Below are 20,752 nucleotides of genomic sequence, written 5' to 3' on the forward strand. Positions count from 1 at the left end.
GGCCGTTTAGTGTCGTTAACGCTTTTTAGATGTTATCAGATTTATTGCACAGTACTTTTACACAGTTAATGTTACGTAGTTATACCGTTAACTTACAAGTTGGGACTGAACTTTGTTCAAAGTATTGATCGCTTGAAAGAGTGTTGATTGTCCTATTGTTTCCTTGCATGAAGTGCGATTGTATGATACGCTATTAAAATTGACAGTAGACCACGCCCAGTGAGTATTTTTAGTGATCCTGTATTAATTAGGCGGCCAGTTGCTCAAGTCATGAGGGTGGCCGTTATATGCAGGTTTGACTGTATAATAAATAGCACTGTTATGGTTCAGCCCACGAATCAAACCAGGGATGTTCCCAAGTGGGCCGTAAAACCCTAGCCATTTAAGCAAGGTCAGCTAAACTCGGCAAAAATATTACATTTAAAGAAATCTCAGTTTCTAACTGCGGCCAGTTAGGATTCTTAACCTTGTTATGTTCACTTTCAAATGTTTGTTTCTGTCCTTATTCCTGGGCCACAACAGAAGCTACTGGTTTACTAGTAATTGCACATATACTACCAGTATAAAGACAATTTAGTCATTTTTTATTTTACCATATTTACATATAAATGTTTTGGGTTTATTCCGTAAAGATGGTTCGGAATTATGTTGCTGTCCCTGCAGAGATATGTTTCTCTAGGTCTTTTAGGAAAGTCTTGTGGAATATAATAATCCCACTCTCAGTTTACAGTCATCTTTATTCAAATACCTGGATACATTGATTTATAAAGTCACACACCACTACTTTACCGTCGCCAAGGACTGCCGTCGAAAGTACTCCTGTGTACAGCTGTTGTTTTGCTCATTAAACCACCAAAAGAGTAAAAAACTTTCCACTTGATTTAAAAACCTCTACTCCGTGCTTCATATCACAGTCGATTTGAAAAACTTATCCGGGGATGGGGAATTAGCACCCACCACCCAACCCACCCCCCTCATCCCCAGTTGTACGTTCAAGGTCTCAGCATGATCACTGTCGCCATAATCGTCTCTACGATCCTTCAAGTGTTGCTTAACTTTTTTCAGAAAATCAGACTACAACAAGTAGCCTCGTGGCAGAGTAGGTCACAATTATTTAATTCGTCGGGCAAAGCTATACCCCAGATGAGTCCCTCTTTGTTCAATGTTGTTTTCAAACACAATGCAAACAGACAAAGGAAAATTGCACTTTATTAAAAAAAAAAGCCCCGGACGGCAATTTATACTATTCATTTACAGAATTGTCAGTTTAAAAGTCTCCGGTTAATTCGTAAAAAATGATAAAAGTTATGCTGCTGTTCCTGCAGAGATACATGTCTCTAGTACTAAAGTCTTAAACAGCGTAGAATATAATAATCTCTCTCTGCAGTAAGGAATTTATCGTCAAACGTTTGCGCTCATTTTTATTCAAATACCTGGATACCATGATTTGTGAAGTCACACACAACTACTTTACCATCGCCAAGGACTGCTGTCGACAATGCTCCCTCGAACTCTCCTTTTCCCCTACCGTCCCTACCAAACCAAGTCAAAAACTTTCCACTTATTTTAAATACCTCTACTCCGTGCTTTATATCACAGACCATCAGATCTCCTACTTTGTTTACTGATAAGCAACGGGGAGATACTAACGCCCTATTTCTATCCTCCATATGACCAAATTTATACATATACCTTCCTTCCTTATCAAAAACTTTAACACCTTCTGCATCCCCGTCGGACACAAAAAGATAGTTGTCATATTGAATACAGTGAAAAGGAACCCTGAGATTTCTTTTGCCAATTTTACGCAAAAACTGGCCCCAAGGGGAAAACATCTTAACCGATCTGTTGTTTGAATCAGCAACAATAATATTGCCTTCACAGTCTGCTGACAAACCAAGGGGACGCTTAAGTTGGTGGTCAAGGCATCCTTCGCCTCCAAACTGGCCGACGAACTTACCCTCTGCGCTTAAGATTTGAACTCGGTGGTTATTACGATCCGCCACTACAATGTTATTGTTATGAAAAACAATCCCAGTAGGTTCGTCAAATTGTCCCCTTTGATCACCTTTGCTACCAAAAGATCTGACAAAAGACCCATCGCTACGGAAAATGAGTACTCTGTGGTTCATCCTATCAGTGACTGCTATTTCATTTCGTTCACTATTTACTGAAACCCCCCAGGGACTATTAAATCTTCCAAAGGACGAACCCTCCTCCCCAAAAAGCAACACAGGTTTGAATTGTCTGGGTTTGACTTGAACCTTAAAAGGACTGCCTTGAACATGTTCTCCATTTACCATTACCGATGCATCGCATGCCCCTGCTTCATTGGCAAAGTAACTAATTTTATAAGTGCCATCTCTTTTATCTACGACCCCTGCTTTTGTGGCACAGTTACGTCCTTGGCTGTTCCTAATTTCCACTTTCACAAAGTCATGCTCTCTGTAGCACTTAACTCCATCAGGGGTTCGTGTTGTCACAAAGATTGGTGCTTCGAGTCCTTCCGTTGCTTCGTAAATCCCCTTTCCCTCGGCAGTTGATTGTTGTCCTGACGTTTTGGAAAGAAAACTTCTGAATGATCCAATCCCTCCAACATTAAGTTTTTCCATTAAACTTTCGTTTTGCATAAACGCAAAGTGGCAAATATCTTCAAGGACACGGTCGACTTGCTTTTCCTCTTTACAGTCTCCTTCCTGAAATATTGTGTTAGTGTCTAATTGTGCAATCTCTGCATTTGTGCTTCGTTCCAAGAGTTGCTCAGTTTTTCCGATTTGAGTCTCAATGACTTTAACTTGACTTTCCACTTCACGCTCTTGAGTGTTTAGGAACTTAAGAAATTGTTTCGCCCAATTTTCCACGTCAATAAACAGTTCCTGCTTTTTCGCCTCCAGAGCAACGATTATACTGTCAACAAACATCTGAATGTCTTTGTTAACTCTTTTGACCTGAACTTCAATGTTATCACAGTTAGCCCGAATTTTAGCAATTTTTGCCCACTTCTGAATCACTCTTTCTTTCTGGGATTCGATTGCAGCTTTGACATGTAATTTGCGCTCATTCGCAGCTTCGTCCAGAAGCATCTTGGGATGACCTTCATGAAGTATTGCAATGCATGAATAGCAAATGGCAACTTCACAGCTTCTGCAAAAGAACTCCAGTTCCTTCTTTCCGTGGCCAGGCACTCCACAAAACGCTGGCTGCTTTAAAATGTTCTCAAAGTCTTGGTCTTTAAAGTCCTTCAGTGCCAAAGCATGGTGTTCTTTATTGGCTCTGATGCCATTATGCAAACCGATACAGTCATCACACCAAAATGCACAGCACTGGAAGCAATAAAAGCTGTGTTCACTCTTTTTGTCGCAATTTCCACACTTCACACTGGTTGTATTGCACTCCTTTATGGCCAGAATGTCGAGTAGGTTGTCGATGCGAACGTTTGTAGGCAAGGCACCGAGGTTTCCATTTCCAGGGATTCTGAAATCCTGTCTGCATTCAGGGCACGCCACCACATTTGGGTTTGCACTTGATTGTTGAATCCCGTTCAAGCAATGAAGGCAAAAACTGTGCAAGCACGGAAGCTGCTTTGGATCAGTAAACTTGCGCATACACACAGAACAGGATATTTCTTCGCGAAGACTAACTAGCAAAGTTTTAATATCCATTTTAATGGAAGGTTGCAAGCGATGAAGGGCGGCAATTTTGCTTGAGTCTTCAAGTCACGGATCAATGGCACGACTTTGTAACGAACTTGTGACATCAACCAATAATTACGTGTTTATTTTAAGCGGAAACGTTTAAGGCAGTTCACCGCTGGAGTCTTCAAGTCTAGTGATCAATGGCATGACATTGTAACGAGGTGATGGCAGCAACCAAAATAATGTGTTATTTTGACCTGATTTGGCGACGTCTGCCATTAAATGAAGAATGATTTATCATTATTGTAGAATATTCTGGATTTCTAGTCACGATTCATAGCGTAGCCAGCAATTTAGTTTGAAAATCATACTTAACCACAAAACGCCCCTTTCATTGTCATTCGAGAGGAATACTAGCTGCACTCTTAGTTTTGTTGTGTTTCTATAGGTCTAATTTTAACTTTCGCGCTTAAGCTGTTTAGTAAAGGTGGGATATTAAAATACATGTACTATTGTGTAATGCAAGGTGCCAAGCAGCTTAAGGAAAAAAACGGAAAACAGGGAATTTGAACACAACAAATAGGTAGAAGAAAAAATAGGAGATTTCACAATTAGCTTACACAGCATTATCGGCCAGCCTCACACAACCCTTCGATCTTCAAAAGCTTCCGACGACGTCTTACAACTTTATTTACAAGCTGTTGTGAAAGAGGGTTTTCAATATTGTGTTCTATATTAAATCTCCAACTGAGATTCAAGAGCAAGCGTCAGTTATCATTCAATGACATAACATTCACCTTTAAAACAGAAGAAGGGTACAAATTTGTAAAAGAAACTACAAATTCTTCAAATGAAACAGCTCCCAGAACCTAATTGAGCTCCCCAACACTATATTTGAGGTTTCCAAGTTAATAATAACCGAATATTTATCCACGATAACCCTTCATTACCAAGTACTGTTATCAACGGGGTCCTGCTACTGACTAAGAATTAAAATCTAATAAATAAGAATAACTAAAATATATAAAGAGCAATCATGCACTAAGTTAAAAATCGATTTAAAAGGATAAACCAGTGAGCAGCACTTCTGCGAACTTCTTGAGTTGTAAAAACTTTTATTTTCTCCTACACGTTTTGTGTGACTAGCGCACACTTCATCAGGGAGTTTTACAATACAACTAAGCGTACCTGTATATATACCTAAAAACACAAAAAACCTCCGGATTTGCATAAAGGAACTGCAAACCTCGTGGTTATACGTATAGGAAACAAGCGGAAAATATTTGCAAGGTGTAACATGTTTGTAATGTTTTGGGACCCACAGTTTTAGACGTATAATCACTGTTTCTGAGAAAATTGCAAATGTGTTTTAAATTAAGGAAAGTTAAGATAACCTTTGCACAGCTTCGTCAGTAAACGTTTCTGGAAAGAACTTTGACTTTGCAATGCTAATAAAGTTCTACCCATAAATACAGTAGGTCCCACCGTTCACTGTTTATACTTTTCAAGCGACAACGTTTTTTCAATCAGATACTATCGCTGCGATCGCTGAGCTAAAACTTTTTCTTTCTCGATAGTTACCAAAAAAGGATGCCGTTCAGAATCATTTGAAACGGATTGAAACATAGTCTCCTGAGCATTATTTTTGAAGTTGCAAGAAGCAGGGATCAACTTTGAAAAACTATTAGGCTGAACAGTTTTCAAAAACCCTAATTTCAACCCGTTACAATCTTCTTCAGTTTTGCCCATCCGTGGCATCTGTCGTTTCTGTTATGTTATTTTAACCTTCCTTTAAAGTTTTAAGCCGTTATTTTTATTTTTCTCTTAATTTAATGGGCATTTTGTAATTTCCTAATTTGGCTGAATTTAGTGACACAGCTCCTTTAAAGGATTACGATGTAATCATTGAAAAATTAATAATTCCTAAATGAAAACATACAGTTTTACTAAGGCAGTCAAATACAAAATAGCACGCCTTCTTAAGTTGTTAAAAATCAAAGATCACAGTTAATTCTGCAGACTGCATTTCGGGAAATTGATTTCGGGGCTTCGTTTATCAATGGAGCGGATCATGCGTTTGTGGGACTCTGACCATCCAAGACTATTATAGCCGCAATACGTAATATTGGCATAATCATCGATCGGTAAATTCTTTGGGCACTAAAAGTATCAATGCTGGAACGGATGTGCCGTAAGAGGTTCACTCTTCCTGCTGCCTTTTTCTAAATTTTGTGAAAATGAGTTTCAAAATTAAGTGTCGGGTCTAGAAGCACCCCGAGGAACTTATCACATGTAGTGGTGTTGATGGGAGAACTATATCATTGACCGAGAGGTTGGCTTGACAACCATAAAACAGATTCAACCTTTTACTGATGCCAAACAGCATCACCTCAGTTTTTCCCTCCTTCAGACTAAAGATAAGTTCATTAGCACGAAACCAGTCAGAGTCCTGGGAAAGGTTGCCTTGTATAGCATCGATATCACTTTAGGATGTAAAAATCACTGTATCATCGGCATAGGTGATAATCTTACAATGAGGGAGGGGACTATTGCACATCATTTAAAAAGAAGATGAGAAAAAGGAGAGACCCAAGAATGCTTCCTTGAGGAACTCCGGTGTAAACGGGATTTGGTTCAGAAAGCACAGCGTTGAATTGAACGATCTGCTTGCGAAGCAATAAATGATCAGTAAACCACTGGATAGTTCCATGTTTGCTTGGATATTACTCTTAGTACGAGCATTAGGTTTCCTGGAAGGCAAACCAGCCAAGCCAGTCTTCCAATAATTCCCTGGCTCTCATCACTCAACATTCTTTGCTTATCCCTTACAGAAGCTACAGTTTGAACTTCGCCTTTTCCAGATTTGTTTTGGCTGGTTCAATCATCAAGGATGCTACTCAGTGCTTAATTCCACTGTCATAGGTATATTTTTGGGCCGCGAATTTTGGCGATAGTGAAATCTTACTGCCTCTTTCACTGCTGTCAGTCCCACAATGTTCTATTTCTCCAAGAAGATTACTTTCCTTAGTTAATGCCTTAGTCATAATATGTGAAATTTTTTGAATTTACAACAAGACTCTTTCTGATTGTGCGTTCATCTTGGAAACGGTATTACGTCAGCTTTCACAACAGCAGGAAGTGCAATGTTTTTAGGGCTTCCTTTAAACTGCTCTACAAAATTGATACATTAATCTTTGTTCATTATCTATCTGTCCAAATTTGGATCTCAAAGATACACCCTCCACCCACCTCATACTTGGCTGACAGCCAATTCTGGCTTAAGCTTTCTTGCCAAGGCTTATATGCCTAGGGAAGGCAAAAAAGAAGCTACCTGAACCATGTACACTGGTAACTATTTTTTTTGGAAATGACCGGACCATGCGCTCACACAAAATGAACCAGTGACTTCTGGGATGGCTATTGCCCATACCTGCAAGTACATTTTTCTGCAAAATCAACTCTCCGTGAAATGTGGGACAGGGTTTACTTAGATTAAGGCTTTTCCTGAAACATGTTTATTGACCAAAAAATTGGAAAAATTAGAGGTTTTCTTTAAAATTAGGAGAAAATAGGAAAGACTCCGAAAAATAAGAAAAAGAATAAGAACCTGACACCTTTGTAATTTTTATTTAAACACGCCAATCAAACGGCGTTGTTAATTTTTTAATTCTTGTTGCGGGACTCTCAAAAACAAGAAGCACTTAAAAGCGTTGAGTCGCTCTTGCTTGGAGATTAGATAAGAAATGAGGAGGCGATTAATTCTACACGAAACAGGATTTCCTCGCTCACAGTTTTTCCCGCCCTACTTTATTAGCCTGTGTACAGACGTCCCCGCCCCTCTCTGAGGGAGGGAGGCGTCTGTACACAGGCTACACTTTATCGACGGTCGAGAATTCGTCAAGATAATTACTTTTATAGCGCATTCGACGATTTCGTCCTGAATTGATTGAGGACTCATGTATATATACACGAAAGAACCGCTCGTGGTCTTGGTAGCCTGCAAACTCGGGTGCCCCATATTTCTATTTATAAAATTTCTGGTGTTTGCCCTGACGTCATGCAGTTGACGTCACGAAGCATTTTGTTATTTCCAGGCTAGACAAAAAGGCTATTTATTATTCAACAGAGGACTGCGGTCTAACTTAAAATCTTCGGAAGTCGTCTTAGTTAGTCGTCAATCTGACCCATCCGTTTTTCCAGTTACAGGTTAAACCTATTTACTGATTCATTGTTGATACTTTAAGTTTTTTGATGTTTGAGATTTTTGTATTTTAGGGTGTTCCGGGAGGTTCCGGCGTGTTCTGGCTGGTCAGGGGTTGTCCCGGGGTGTTCCGACGGTGTTCTTTGGGGGTTGCGGAGTGTTCCGGGGATGTTCCGGGCCTATTCTAGGTTTTACAGACATTTGTTACTGGAACATTCTTTCCAATGAAATCGGAAAGAATGTACAGTAATCGTTAAAACATTTTGGAAACGACAAAGATGCTCGCCTCAACACTATTAAAATGGTTAATCTAGCCAATAAAAAGCCAGAAATTTCTGATACGTGTCGTCTTTACTCAAAATTCCCCAGATGACTCGTATTAACAACATTCCCCTGGCGGGCTGCTTAAAAAGCATATTGGCTTAAAGTGATTGATCCTCAAGATACCAATAGTCTTTCGTGTGCTTGTGCAAAATGTGGCTTGAAAATTCGCAATAGCGTCGGGTTTTAAAAACAATACTTGCGCGGAAAGTGCGATAATCGGGATTTCTAACGGTTTTATGTCATCTCTACTCCAAGAAATAGAGACCTTTAGATTTGAAGGACGAGGACGACTAACGACGTTTCGTGACTGTGTTTTTAAAAATTAAAGTCAGGGCTGTAGTTAGGCTTTTTGTAACAGGGAGGCATTATCGCGAGTGCCGAAGGCGAGAGCCTTGTAGGGGGGGTCTGATTCCCTCAATTTTTTTTTTTTTTTACATTTGGGGGCTCCGAAACGCTATTTTCTGCACTTGTCATGAGATATGTCTCCGAAAAATCGACCTCGAATAAGTGTGAAAATGCAGGTGTTTTCATTGCTTACCAGTGATTATATCAGAGGTCCTGTTAATTTGAAACACACCGCACTATCCAAGCACTAGTACACTACACATTTCCCAATACTGCGTGATTTTTGGCTAACTGACCTATAAAAGTGTCTCAAGTTTGATTTTCGTTCATAAATATCCTTTGGCGTTGACATGTAGTTGTTTCCACGTATAAACATCATTGCGAGGCCGCTAAGGCGCTCTTCTGTCATTGAAGAAACGTGTCCATTGCTTCAGACAACGCAGAGCAGGGAAGGATCTTTCACATGAAACACTAGCTCCCAACTGGTTTGGTGAGGAAAATCGTAATAGGGAGTTTTCCTTCCTTTTGCTTAATACTATTTGCACCACACCGTGGACCAAATAATTTCTCGGCCCTGAAAATGGCAAACAATGGAAAACAAATCCATCCACAGACTTGATTGGTCTGGCTCAACAGGTCCAGGGGGGGAAGCTGCCCCCCCTGCTAGCTACGGCTCTGAACGTAGACAGCCCGGAAAGCTTCATTTCACCTTTCACACCTGAAAAGTGAACACGTTTGTTTTTATGGAAGGAGGTTCTTAAACCCTCTCTCGAAGGCAAAATGATAAAACTCCTATCATTTGATAACTTGTTTCCGTCACTGCGCCATTTTCGTGAGAATGGCGAAGGCTATCGCGTTTTCCAGCCAGAAAGGCGCTGCTTTACGACCTCGCTCTACTTAGTAATTAGAAAATCGTCCTCCTAGTCGTTCATGTCTTAGAATCTAAGGGTCTCTAATGTCAAGAAGAGCCTGCCCTACTTCACGTCAAGCGGAAATCGTTTCCTTCCACAGTTTCGTCGGCCCAAAATAATCCCTCCTCAAAAAAAACAAAAAAAACAAAAAAAAAACAACAAAAAAAAAAAACAGACAAACAAACAAAAATACACACATAAAACTTATTAAACGAATAGGTGTTATGAAAGTACTTTATAGAAATGAAAACTTGTCAAAGACTTGTCAGTGTCCACAACTTTAAACCGAATATATTGTACATGCAAATTAACATCACTGTTGTCTAATGACCAATCAAATGACTGCATTGCTGGAGCAAAGCACTCCGTGAACGCGAGTTGCAGCGATGTCGCGACAGTCTCCCTATTATTTCTCGAGTCCCTCCACCCACCGCTATAAACCCTTGGTGCATTTGAAACCAAGATGGTCACCCGTTACGGTAAGCTGCGATCTCGACGATCTTACTAACAAATAGACGGTTACCGTATTTATTCGATTAAACGCCGCTGTGCTTATTGAATTTTCAGCGTTTCCGATGCGGCGTTTGATCGTGGACGGCGTTTATTTCAAAATCACTTTTTTTGAAAATCACTGACAACAGTTATTGTAAATCGTTTGTAAATATTATGTAATTTAAAACTCTCAATGTCTCTCTTATTTTGCTGAGATAGAATTGTAAGTGTCTGGGATATGTAAATTACAAAGTTGCACGGGGGTTTTTCTCATTATCCTCGAATTGACGCCACATTCTTTCGATTAGGCGCGGCGTTTGTTTAATTTTGCTTAATCGAATAAATACAGTAGTTGTGAACAGTCTATAAAAAGTAGTAATCATATTTTTTTCAGATACTAGAAATACATGCATCGCAAAACCTTGCAGAGCTCAAGTGAAGGGAGTAGTGATGAATGATAAAAAGGGTAAATAAAAACCTGAAGTAAAAATTATTGTAATTACAGTCGAACCTGTGCATAACGGCCCTGTACTAATCGAGCACCCTCTATTGCACTCTATTGAGCGGCCAGTTTTCATGGTCCCGATTTTTCGCTCATACAAACGCTGTATTTATTACCTGTAGTAGGCGGCCACCTCTATTAACGGCCGCGGCCACCCGTAGCAGTCCTATGTTTGTCTTTCTTTGTTATTTTTACCTGTATTAAGCGGCTACCCTTCAAAACGGAAACTAAGCCATACTTCATTTTATGCGGTATTTTATTGTCTTTAAAATGCGATCCATCATCACTATAAAGAAATAAAATTTACAAAGCCGGGGTAGAAAGCTACTGTAAGCTGATAGTCGGCCGTTTAGTGTCGTTAACGTTTTTCAGATGTTATCAGATTTATTGCACAGTACTTTACACAGTCAATGTTACGTAGTTATACCGTTAACTTACAAGTTGGGACTGAACTTTGTTCAAAGTATTGATCGCTTGAAAGAGTGTTGATTGTCCTGTTGTTTCCTTGCATGAAGTGCGATTGTATGATACGCTATTAAAATTGACAGTAGACCACGCCCAGTGAGTATTTTTAGTGATCCTGTATTAATTAAGCGGCCAGTTGCTCAAGTCATGAGGGTGGCCGTTATATGCAGGTTTGACTGTATAATAAATAGCACTGTTATGGTTCAGCCCACGACTCAAACCCGGGATGTTCCCAAGTGGGCCGTAAAACCCTAGCCTATTAAGCAAGGTCAGCTAAAATTCGCAAAAATATTACATTTAAGGAATTCTCGGATTCTAACTGCGGCCAGTTAGGATTCTTAACCTTGTTATGTTCACTTTCAAATGTTTGTTTCTGTCCTTATTTCTGGGCCACAATAGAAGCTACTGGTTTACTAGTAATTGCACATGTACTACCAGTATAAAGACAATTTAGTCATTTTTTATTTTACCATATTTACATATAAATGTTTTGGGTTTATTCCGTAAAGATGGTGCGGAATTATGTTGCTGTCCCTGCAGAGATATGTTTCTCTAGATCTTTTAGGAAAGTCTTGTGGAATATAATAATCCCACTCTCAATCTGGAAATTCACCGTCAACTGTTTACAGCTAGTCATCTTTATTCAAATATTTGGATACAAATTTTTTAAAGTCAACACCACTACTTTACTGTCGCCAAGGACTGCTGTCGAAAGTACTCCCTCCCTCTACCGTACCTACCAAAAAAATAAAAAACTTTCCACTTAATTTAAATACCTCTACTCCGTGCTTCATATCACAGTCGATTTGAAAAACTTATCCGGGGATGGGGGATGCATCCACCACCCCACCCACACAATCCCCAGTTGTACCTTCAAGGGCTCAGCATGATCATTGTCCCCATAATCGTCTCTACGATCCTTCAAGTGTTGTTATTGACATTTAATCGCTGCGACCTCTTAACTTTTTTCAGAAAATCAGGTTTCAACAAGTAGCCTCGAGGCAGAGTAGGTCACACTTATTTCATTCTTCGGGCAAAGCTATACCCCAAATGAGTCCCTCTTTGTTCAATGTTGTTTTCAAACACAATACACAGGAAAATTGCACTTTATTAAAAAAAAAAAACACTGACGGCAATCTATACTATACATTTACAGAATTGTCAGTTTAAAAGTCTCTGGTTAATTTTCGCAAAAAATGGTGAGAGTTATGCTGCTGTTCCTGCAGAGATACGTTTTTCTTGTACTAAAGTCTTAAACAGCTTAGAATATAAAAATCTCACTCTGCAGTAGGGAATTTATCGTCAAACGTTTATGCTCATTTTTATTCAAATACCTGGATACCATGATTTGTGAAGTCACACACAACTACTTTACCATCGCCAAGGACTGCTGTCGAAAATGCTCCCTCGAACTCTCCTTTTCCCCTACCGTCCCTACCAAACCAAGTCAAAAACTTTCCACTTATTTTAAATACCTCTACTCCGTGCTTTATATCACAGACCATCAGATCTCCTACTTTGTTTACTGATAAGCAACGGGGAGATACTAAAGCCCTATTTCTATCCTCTATATGACCAAATTTATACATATACCTTCCTTCCTTATCAAAAACTTTAACACCTTGTGCATCCCCGTCGGACACAAAAAGATAGTTGTCATATTGAATACAGTGAAAGGGATGCCTGATAATATTTTTGTCAATTTTGCGCAAAAATTGGCCCCAAGGGGAAAAGATCTTAACCGATCTGTTGTTTGAATCAGCAACAATAATATTGCCTTCACAGTCTGCTGACAAACCAAGGGGAAGCTTAAGTTGGTGGTCAAGATCTCCTTCGCCTCCAAACTGGCCGACGAACTTACCCTCTGCGCTTAAGACTTGAACTCGGTGATTATTACGATCCGCCACTACAATGTTATTGTTATGAAAAACAATCCCAGTAGGTTCGTCAAATTGTCCCTTTTGATCACCTTTGCTACCAAAAGATCTTAAAAAAGACCCGTCGCTACGGAAAATGAGTACTCTGTGGTTCATCCTATCAGTCACTGCTATTTCATTTCGTTCACTATTTACTGAAACCCCCCAGGGACTATTAAATCTTCCAAAGGACGAACCCTCCTCCCCAAAAAGCAACACAGGTTTGAATTGTCTGGGTTTGACTTGAACCTTAAAAGGACTGCCTTGAACATGTTCTCCATTTACTATTACTGATGCATCGCATGTCCCTGCTTCATTGGCAAAGTAACTAATTTTATAAGTGCCATCTCTTTTATCTACGACCTCTGCTTTTGTGACACAGTTACGTCCTTGGCTGTTCCTAATTTCCACTTTCACAAAGTCATGCTCTTTGTAGCACTGAACTCCACCAGCGGTTCGTGTTGTCACAACAATTGGTGCTTCGAGTCCTTCCGTTGCTTCATAAATCCCCTTTCCCTCGGCAGTTGATTGTTGTCCTGACGTTTTGGAAAGAAAACTTCTGAATGATCCAATCCCTCCAACACTAAGTTTTTCCATTAAACTTTCGTTTTGCATAAAAGCAAAGTGGCGAATATTTTCAAGGACACGGTCGACTTGCTTTTCCTCTTTACAGTCTCCTTCCTGAAACACTGTGTTAGTGTCTAATTGTGCAATCTCTGTATTTGTGCTTCGTTCCAAGAGTTGTTCCGTTTTTCCAATTTGAGTCTCAATGACTTTAACTTGACTTTCCACTTCACACTCTTGAGTGTTTAGGAACATTAGAAATTGTTGCGCCCTATTTTCCACGTCAATAAACAGTTCCTGCTTTTTCGCCTCCAGAGCAACGATTATACTGTCAACAAACATCTGAATGTCTTTGTTAACTCTTTTGACCTGAACTTCAATGTTATCACAGTTAGCCCGAATTTTAGCAATTTTTGCCGACTTCTGAATCACTCTTTCTTTCTGGGATTCGATTGCAGCTTTGACATGTAATTTGCGCTCATTCGCAGCTTCGTCCAGAAGCATCTTGGGATGACCTTCATGAAGTATTGCAACGCATGAATAACAAATGGCAACTTCACAGCTTCTGCAAAAGAACTCCAGTTCCTTCTTTCCGTGGCCAGGCACTCCACAAAACGCTGGCTGCTTTAAAATGTTCTCAAAGTCTTGGTCTTTAAAGTCCTTCAGTGCCAGAGCATGGTGTTCTTTATTGGCTCTGATGCCATTATGCAAACCGATACAGTCATCACACCAAAATGCACAGCACTGGAAGCAGTAAAAGCTGTGTTCACTCTTTTTGTCGCAATTTCCACACTCAACACCGGTTGTATCGCACTCCTTTATGGCCAGAATGTCGAGTAAGTTGTTGATGCGAACGTTTGTTGGCAAAGCACCGAGGTTTCCATTTCCAGGGACTCTGAAATCCTGTCTGCATTCAGGACACGCCACCACATTTGGGTTTGCACTTGATTGTTGAATCCCGTTCAAGCAATGAAGGCAAAAACTGTGTAAGCACGGCAGCTGCTTTGGATCAGTAAACTTGCGCATACACACAGAACAGGATACTTCTTCATGAAGATTAACTAGCAAAGTTTTAATATCCATTTTGACTGGAAGGGCGGAAACGGCGAAGGGCGGCAGTTTTGCTTGAGTCTTCAAGTCTCGGATCAATGGCACGTCATTGTAACGAACTCATGTCATCAACCAATAATTATGTGTTTATTTTAACATGTTTTGGAGACGTCTGCCTTAAAACTGATTTATTATCATTGTAGAATATTCTGGATTTCTACAAATTTTGGTCACGATTCATAGCGTAACCACAAAACGCTCCTTTCATTCGCGAGAGGAATGCGAGCTGCGCTCTTAGATTATGTGTTTCTATGGGTCTAAATTTTAACTGTGCGTACTTTTAGGTGCTCATTATGAAGGTGGGATATTGATGTACTGCGGAATTCATAATCACCACACAGACCCACTATTATGTAGTGCATCTAGGGTGTCAAGCAGCTTATCGGCTACGACGGGCGGAAAAAACCCTTTGTTTTACAAAGTATCCAGCGCTAGAACAGGCTGGGTGGAATCACAGGGCGCCCACACAATCTGTTTGTGTAGCCGATTGTTATTTTATAGTAAATGTACTGGATTTACCGTTTGCTTCACCTATAGCGATATATCGCTAACTATGTATATAAATCAATGATAAATAAACGTTGAATTACCTTACCTGTGGTATATAGTCGTCCTTTTACCTCAAAAGCGGTTTTTTGAGCGATTTTGAATGAATTTGAGTTCGCCGTTGACTGTTCCATATATAAGAAGGACTCCTTCTTATATATGGAACAGTCAACGGCGAACAGTCCTTCTTATATATGGAACAGTCAACGGCGAACTCAAATTCATTCAAAATCGCTCAAAAAACCGCTTTTAATGTGACCGTTCATTAATTTTGAGATGTTAAATGACGGCGAGTAGATATGTTTTAATGAAAAAAAGATCAAACAACAAAAAAAGACGAAGACCAAGCCAGAGAGACATCAGTTTAATCTAATGTTTATTTAAGCTTAACTTAAACCTTGGTTGACCAAAAAGTAGTTTTACGACGGCTTATAACTTAAATATGCTGACCATTCAGTTATGCCGCCGAAAACAGCCTACAGCAAAATTCCAAAAATAGCTTGGGCAGGTGCCTTAAGCAGTCAAACTAAAATCTTACGCATTTCTTGGTTATTGGTATCAATCTCTTGAAATCTCTTTTGTGATCGCAAAAATCATTAATTTCAACAGCTCATATTCAGTATATCAGTTTGACATCATAATTTTTATAGGCAAATAGAATTAGGCCTCAGAATCGAAATATAGGCTGCAGAAATAAAATAAAACATAAAATGCAGAAGGCTATGTAGGTATGCCTAGTACAGTGTGTAATCACTCTTGCTAACAAAGCTTGACAAGAGCTTACAGTAAGAGCTTGGATAAGTGACTCGATATAATATAGCCTGTTCCAGACTCCAAGGTAGTGTGATATGTGCAGCGATCGTGACACTGTCACGCACGTCATTGTGATGGGCCACAATGAAAACTGCTCGTTAACCAGGAAATAGTGTTACCCTTATAACGTCAGTCTTCTTATTTTTGCTTGACCTTGTCTTCGCGACGTCCGCCTGGAACGGGTATATGACACAACGGATTTTATGAGAAGGCGTGGACTTCAAGTACAGTTAAACCCCGCTAATACGGATAATGAGGGGGCATAGGAAGCCCGGGATAGGAGCTGTTCTTATTAACGGAGTGTAAGCGAGTGATGTAATTTAAGGGACGGACCATTAGAAAACTTATGGGGGGGGGGGGGGGGTACAGAAAAAAAAAATATTCGCGCAAGGGAAAAAGAAATGAAAAAAAAAGCATGCACGCCAAATAACCCTAGAAATATTCATGCAAACTAGGGCCTAGAAACATTTATACAAAGGAAATGTTTTCGAAAAAAAATTCATGCGGCGTGAAAATTCCCCACCATCCACACAACTTTTCTAATGTTCCATCCTTTAGTCAAAAAGACACCGTCAATTGAACAAAATACTAAAGAAATAAAACAGGAATTAGCATAGTCAAATTAAACTTCTCTAACCTTCTCAAAACCGGCATTCCGCGCACTATGTCCATGGAAACACTCAAAATTCGCCCATGACACATAGCAAAGTAAAAACCGTTCTCCGAATAACTCGTTTTGATGCGTCTGAAATTGACATCTACAATTCATCCTATCTGGTATACTGTGCCGCTGGGAACATAGACATGCTGTCAACGACGTCAACCAAGGTTTTTTTTTATCTGGAACGGAATAGTTTAGTGATGTTACGTTTGTGTAAACTTCGTACGTTTTCGCTCTAGATTGAACTCCAACTGACTCGCTCAAGACCCAAATGTTACTGATCAAGTCAAAACCCTGTAGTCGTAGAAAGATGATGAATTCTGAAAGTAAGCCTTTGTTAAAGTCCGCTATTTTGGCACCATTTTTACCTGCAAAGTGTTGGACAGTGCTAGAACGACGCCGCTTCTTCCCTTTTCCTTTCCCAGCTTTGCTATTTTGAAACTTCCGTTTCTGTCTTTCCTGAAGTATATCCGTGGCTACAGATTCCGCGCAGTCTTTTATTACACCTTGATCAGCGAATCTAACTGATTTCGACATTTCTCAGAAGAGCGCAGAAGCACGAATAATTCCAGGCTTCCTTTTACACGTTTACAAAGGACCTGAAGTTTTTCCTCAAAGGTTTAGGTGGAAAAAATTTGCGGTTACGACTCTTGTCAGTCTTTCCCTCTGATTTTTTGTTTTACCGCAAGTCGCACTCGACGACTGAATTCACCATTTGGAGCTCAGAGAAAAATTAGAAAGATGGCTGGTGAGACAAAACGACGCAGAAATTTGGTGCGTAAGGAGTTGTAGTTGGTTCAAATGATTATTCTTATAATCACAATATTCGTTTGAGGTCATTAAAACTGCATCTTTCTTAAGTGAGCAAATGTCAAGGAAAAACGAATCGGATCGATCAACATCGTTTCGGAATCGATTTCTGAAGCTGTAGCATTCACATAATCCCCATTCCAGAGAATCTGGACACCTGAAAGGTTTTCTGCCGATTGAGAAAAGAAGACCGAGACATCTAAAATGAGTGTTTTCAAAAACAGGTACGCTTGTATACATAATTTAATAATCTGACAGCTGAAAACCTGAACTCCCTTAAGGTGACTCGACCCAGTTTTTTTGGGGGGGTACCATCCTACTTTGAAGCTCTCTGGTATCCCCACCTTTACTTTTATCGTAAGTCTAACACATAGAATGGATAACATATAGATCAATCTACAATATAACATAAAATTTTTGGCGATCGGAGTAAATGTCACGTGGTTATAATGCCACGCCCCTTTGAGGTCTTAGTCGAAAATCTGCTGTTGCAGGCATTTTTTCGTGAAAATCTCTCGGCTACACATAGTGCGCATTAGTGCCTTGCGCTGAACAGAGTTTCACCAAAATCGCAAAGACCCAATTCGAGAAATTCAGCGGTTTCCAAATTTAGGTCATAATTTATGCGAAAATGATAAGCAAACTTTACAAGGATTATATCTAATAAACTATGAGATTCATCTCTTTATTTTGAGCATCGTTATAACAGATGAGTCCTTGCAAGTCAGCAAAACGCTTTAGGGCCTTGTAAATGCGCGCGATTTCGAGCAAAGCAAACATATAGAAATTATAGTTTTCCCAATTTGTTGACGTTTGTCAGCGTTTAAGAGTCTTTCTCACGAAAAAAGCATTTTCTTAAAAATTCGTAGTTTTTTTTCCTTCAAATTTTTTCAGGGCCACAATTGATTAACTAACTACACGGACTCTGAATTTCATGGTCATTGAAAAACTGTGACATTATCTTCTATAAGCCCAAACTTGAGTAAACATTGAAGATTTTTGGCGTTTTGGCTGAGTTTGTGCTTTGGGAGTTGTCTATTGTTTCTAGTCTGTCATTATACAGCATTCTTGTTCAGCACGCGTGCAATGACCACGCTTGGCTGACTTCCGAATGCTCACCGAGATATTCCCGTCAAGAGTTGGTTTAATTATTGGCTTGCCTTAAACATATGAAAAAATGATATTTTTTTAATAGTAAGTAGATTTGGTGTGTAGCACTTCTTGATTTTTTTGCAAAGGCACAAGAAGCACGAGAATTGATTAAAAATTGTGAGTTAAACCTGTATGTATCACGCGATGGCCTGTCTCATTGTACCAAACTGATCATATCTCGGTGAGCATTCGAAAGTCAGCCAAGCGTGGTCATTGCACGCGTGCTGAACAAGAATGGGGCTGTATAATGACAGACTAGAAACAATAGACAACTCCCAAAGCACAAACTCAGCCAAAACGCTAAAAATCTTCAATGTTTACTCAAGTTTGGGCTTATAGAAGGTAATGTCACAGTTTTTCAATGACCATGAAATTCAGAGTCCGGGTAGTTAGTTAATCAATTGTGGCCCTGAAAAAATTTGAAGGAAAAAAAACTACGAATTTTTAAGAAAATGCTTTTTTCGTGAGATTGACTCTTAAACGCTGACAAACGTCAACAAATAGCGAAAACTATAATTTCTATATGTTTGCTTTGCTCGAAATCGCGCGCATTTACAAGGCCCTAAAGCGTTTTGCTGACTTGCAAGGACCCATCTGTTATAACGATGCCCAAAATAAAGAGATGAATCTCATAGTTTATTAGATATAATCCTTGTAAAGTTTGCTTATCATTTTCGCATAAATTATGACCTAAATTTGGAAACCGCTGAATTTCTCGAATTGGGTCTTTGCGATTTTGGTGAAACTCTGTTCAGCGCAAGGCACTAATGCGCACTATGTGTAGCCGAGAGATTTTCACGAAAAAATGCCTGCAACAGCAGATTTTCGACTCAGACCTCAAAGGGGCGTGGCATTATAACCACGTGACATTTACTCCGATCGCCAAATATTTTATGTTATATTGTAGATTGATTTATATGTTATCCATTCCATGTGTTAGACTTACGATAAAAGTAAAGGTGGGGATACCAGAGAGCTTCAAAGTAGGATGGTACCCCCCCAAAAAAACTGGGTCGAGTCACCTTAACGCAATGATTTCATGTTGCGGGTGGTACATTTCCAGATACTTTGGTAACAACGTCTCTTTGGTTAAGATAAGTTAGAAATTTAAATGAGCAACCTTCATATTTGGCAGCATACCTAACTGTTTGGCGTCTTTAACTCCAATGATCTCTACATTTAGTATTGCTTTCATTCCGCGATTGAGATAATATATCCGTCACTTTTATCTTTGATGGCAAATAATGATAAATTTAATGACCAACTACATACTGGCTTGGCTTGCTTGCCCAATTGGTTAGAGCGCTGCACCAGTATCGCAGAGGTCGGGGTTCGAACTGGAAAGCCAGAATTTCCCAGGCTTTCTTTTAGCAACTGCAAAAATTGCGTCTTTATCTGTCCATCGAGCCCCAGTTGTTCAAACGGTTGATACCGCCATCCACCGGATAAATCAAACAGGTAAGGATTTATCCGGTGGACAGCGCTATCCACCTTTTGCACAACCGCTGGCTGTAAGGTATTCGAATAGGCAATTTTGATACATTAAAAATTATTCTTGGCTCTCAGACTTGGGGAATAAAACAAGGGAAATCCCTTGTAGGTATAGGGTAAATTCACTTCTTTTGTTTTATTCCTTAAAGCCCCGGAGCAAATTATGGATACCTGAATTTCGATTGTCCCGACGTTGTGATGAAATGGTTTTAATTGCTTGGGAAAACGTTGTGAATTAAAACTATAGAATGATGTAGAATGTTCTAACCAATTCATCTTGACGTCTACTTCGAACAACAATATCACCAAGGGGCAGCGGGAGCTGACTTCGTCGCACACGGTCGGATAGACGTTTTTTTTTTTTCCTTTGGTGGCCAACTAGATGTAATCGGCACCCAAAATATATTTAGAAATGTGGTTACGTTCTCTTGCGGTTGAATGCCTTGGGCACCTACAGTCTCAGTCAAAATTGTTGGGATACTTTTCTGTCTTCTTCCCCTCCCAATATTGATGTGCAAGATTTGGTGAGGTAACTGCGATAAACAACATTGGGAGGACGAGGAGACGGGGGAAAAAAGTAAAAAAACAGTGTTGGGAGGAAGTGTACCAACTACTTTTGTCTAAGACTGTAGCTTTCTCTAGCCCATCCAACCCACCCCGACTCCGCCACTCTGACTTTAACAGGGCAAAATTATACAGGTTATAACTTTATTGTGAATTTTGTCTTGGCATAAGAAATTTAACATGTGGAGAACTCTCGGACAGCTATTTGCGGGCTACTATTGTACAAATCTATGTTTATTAAACCTAGTTT

General features: G+C 39.7%; 2 protein-coding genes across 2 annotated transcripts; both read right to left on the reverse strand.

The window, feature by feature from the left end:
• Positions 1–1,421: 1,421 nt before the first annotated feature.
• On the reverse strand, positions 1,422–3,662 carry LOC140928689 (E3 ubiquitin-protein ligase TRIM71-like). The gene has a single exon (XM_073378468.1). The coding sequence runs from the start codon at positions 3,660–3,662 to the stop codon at positions 1,422–1,424; it is 2,241 nt and encodes a 746-aa protein (XP_073234569.1).
• An 8,535-nt stretch (positions 3,663–12,197) lies between these two features.
• On the reverse strand, positions 12,198–14,438 carry LOC140928688 (E3 ubiquitin-protein ligase TRIM71-like). Its single transcript, XM_073378467.1, has one exon. It carries the CDS (start codon positions 14,436–14,438, stop codon positions 12,198–12,200), a length of 2,241 nt encoding a protein of 746 aa, XP_073234568.1.
• Positions 14,439–20,752: the final 6,314 nt, after the last annotated feature.

This window comes from Porites lutea, chromosome 2 (genome assembly GCF_958299795.1).
Source record: "Porites lutea chromosome 2, jaPorLute2.1, whole genome shotgun sequence".
Classification (NCBI taxonomy): domain Eukaryota; kingdom Metazoa; phylum Cnidaria; class Anthozoa; order Scleractinia; family Poritidae; genus Porites; species Porites lutea.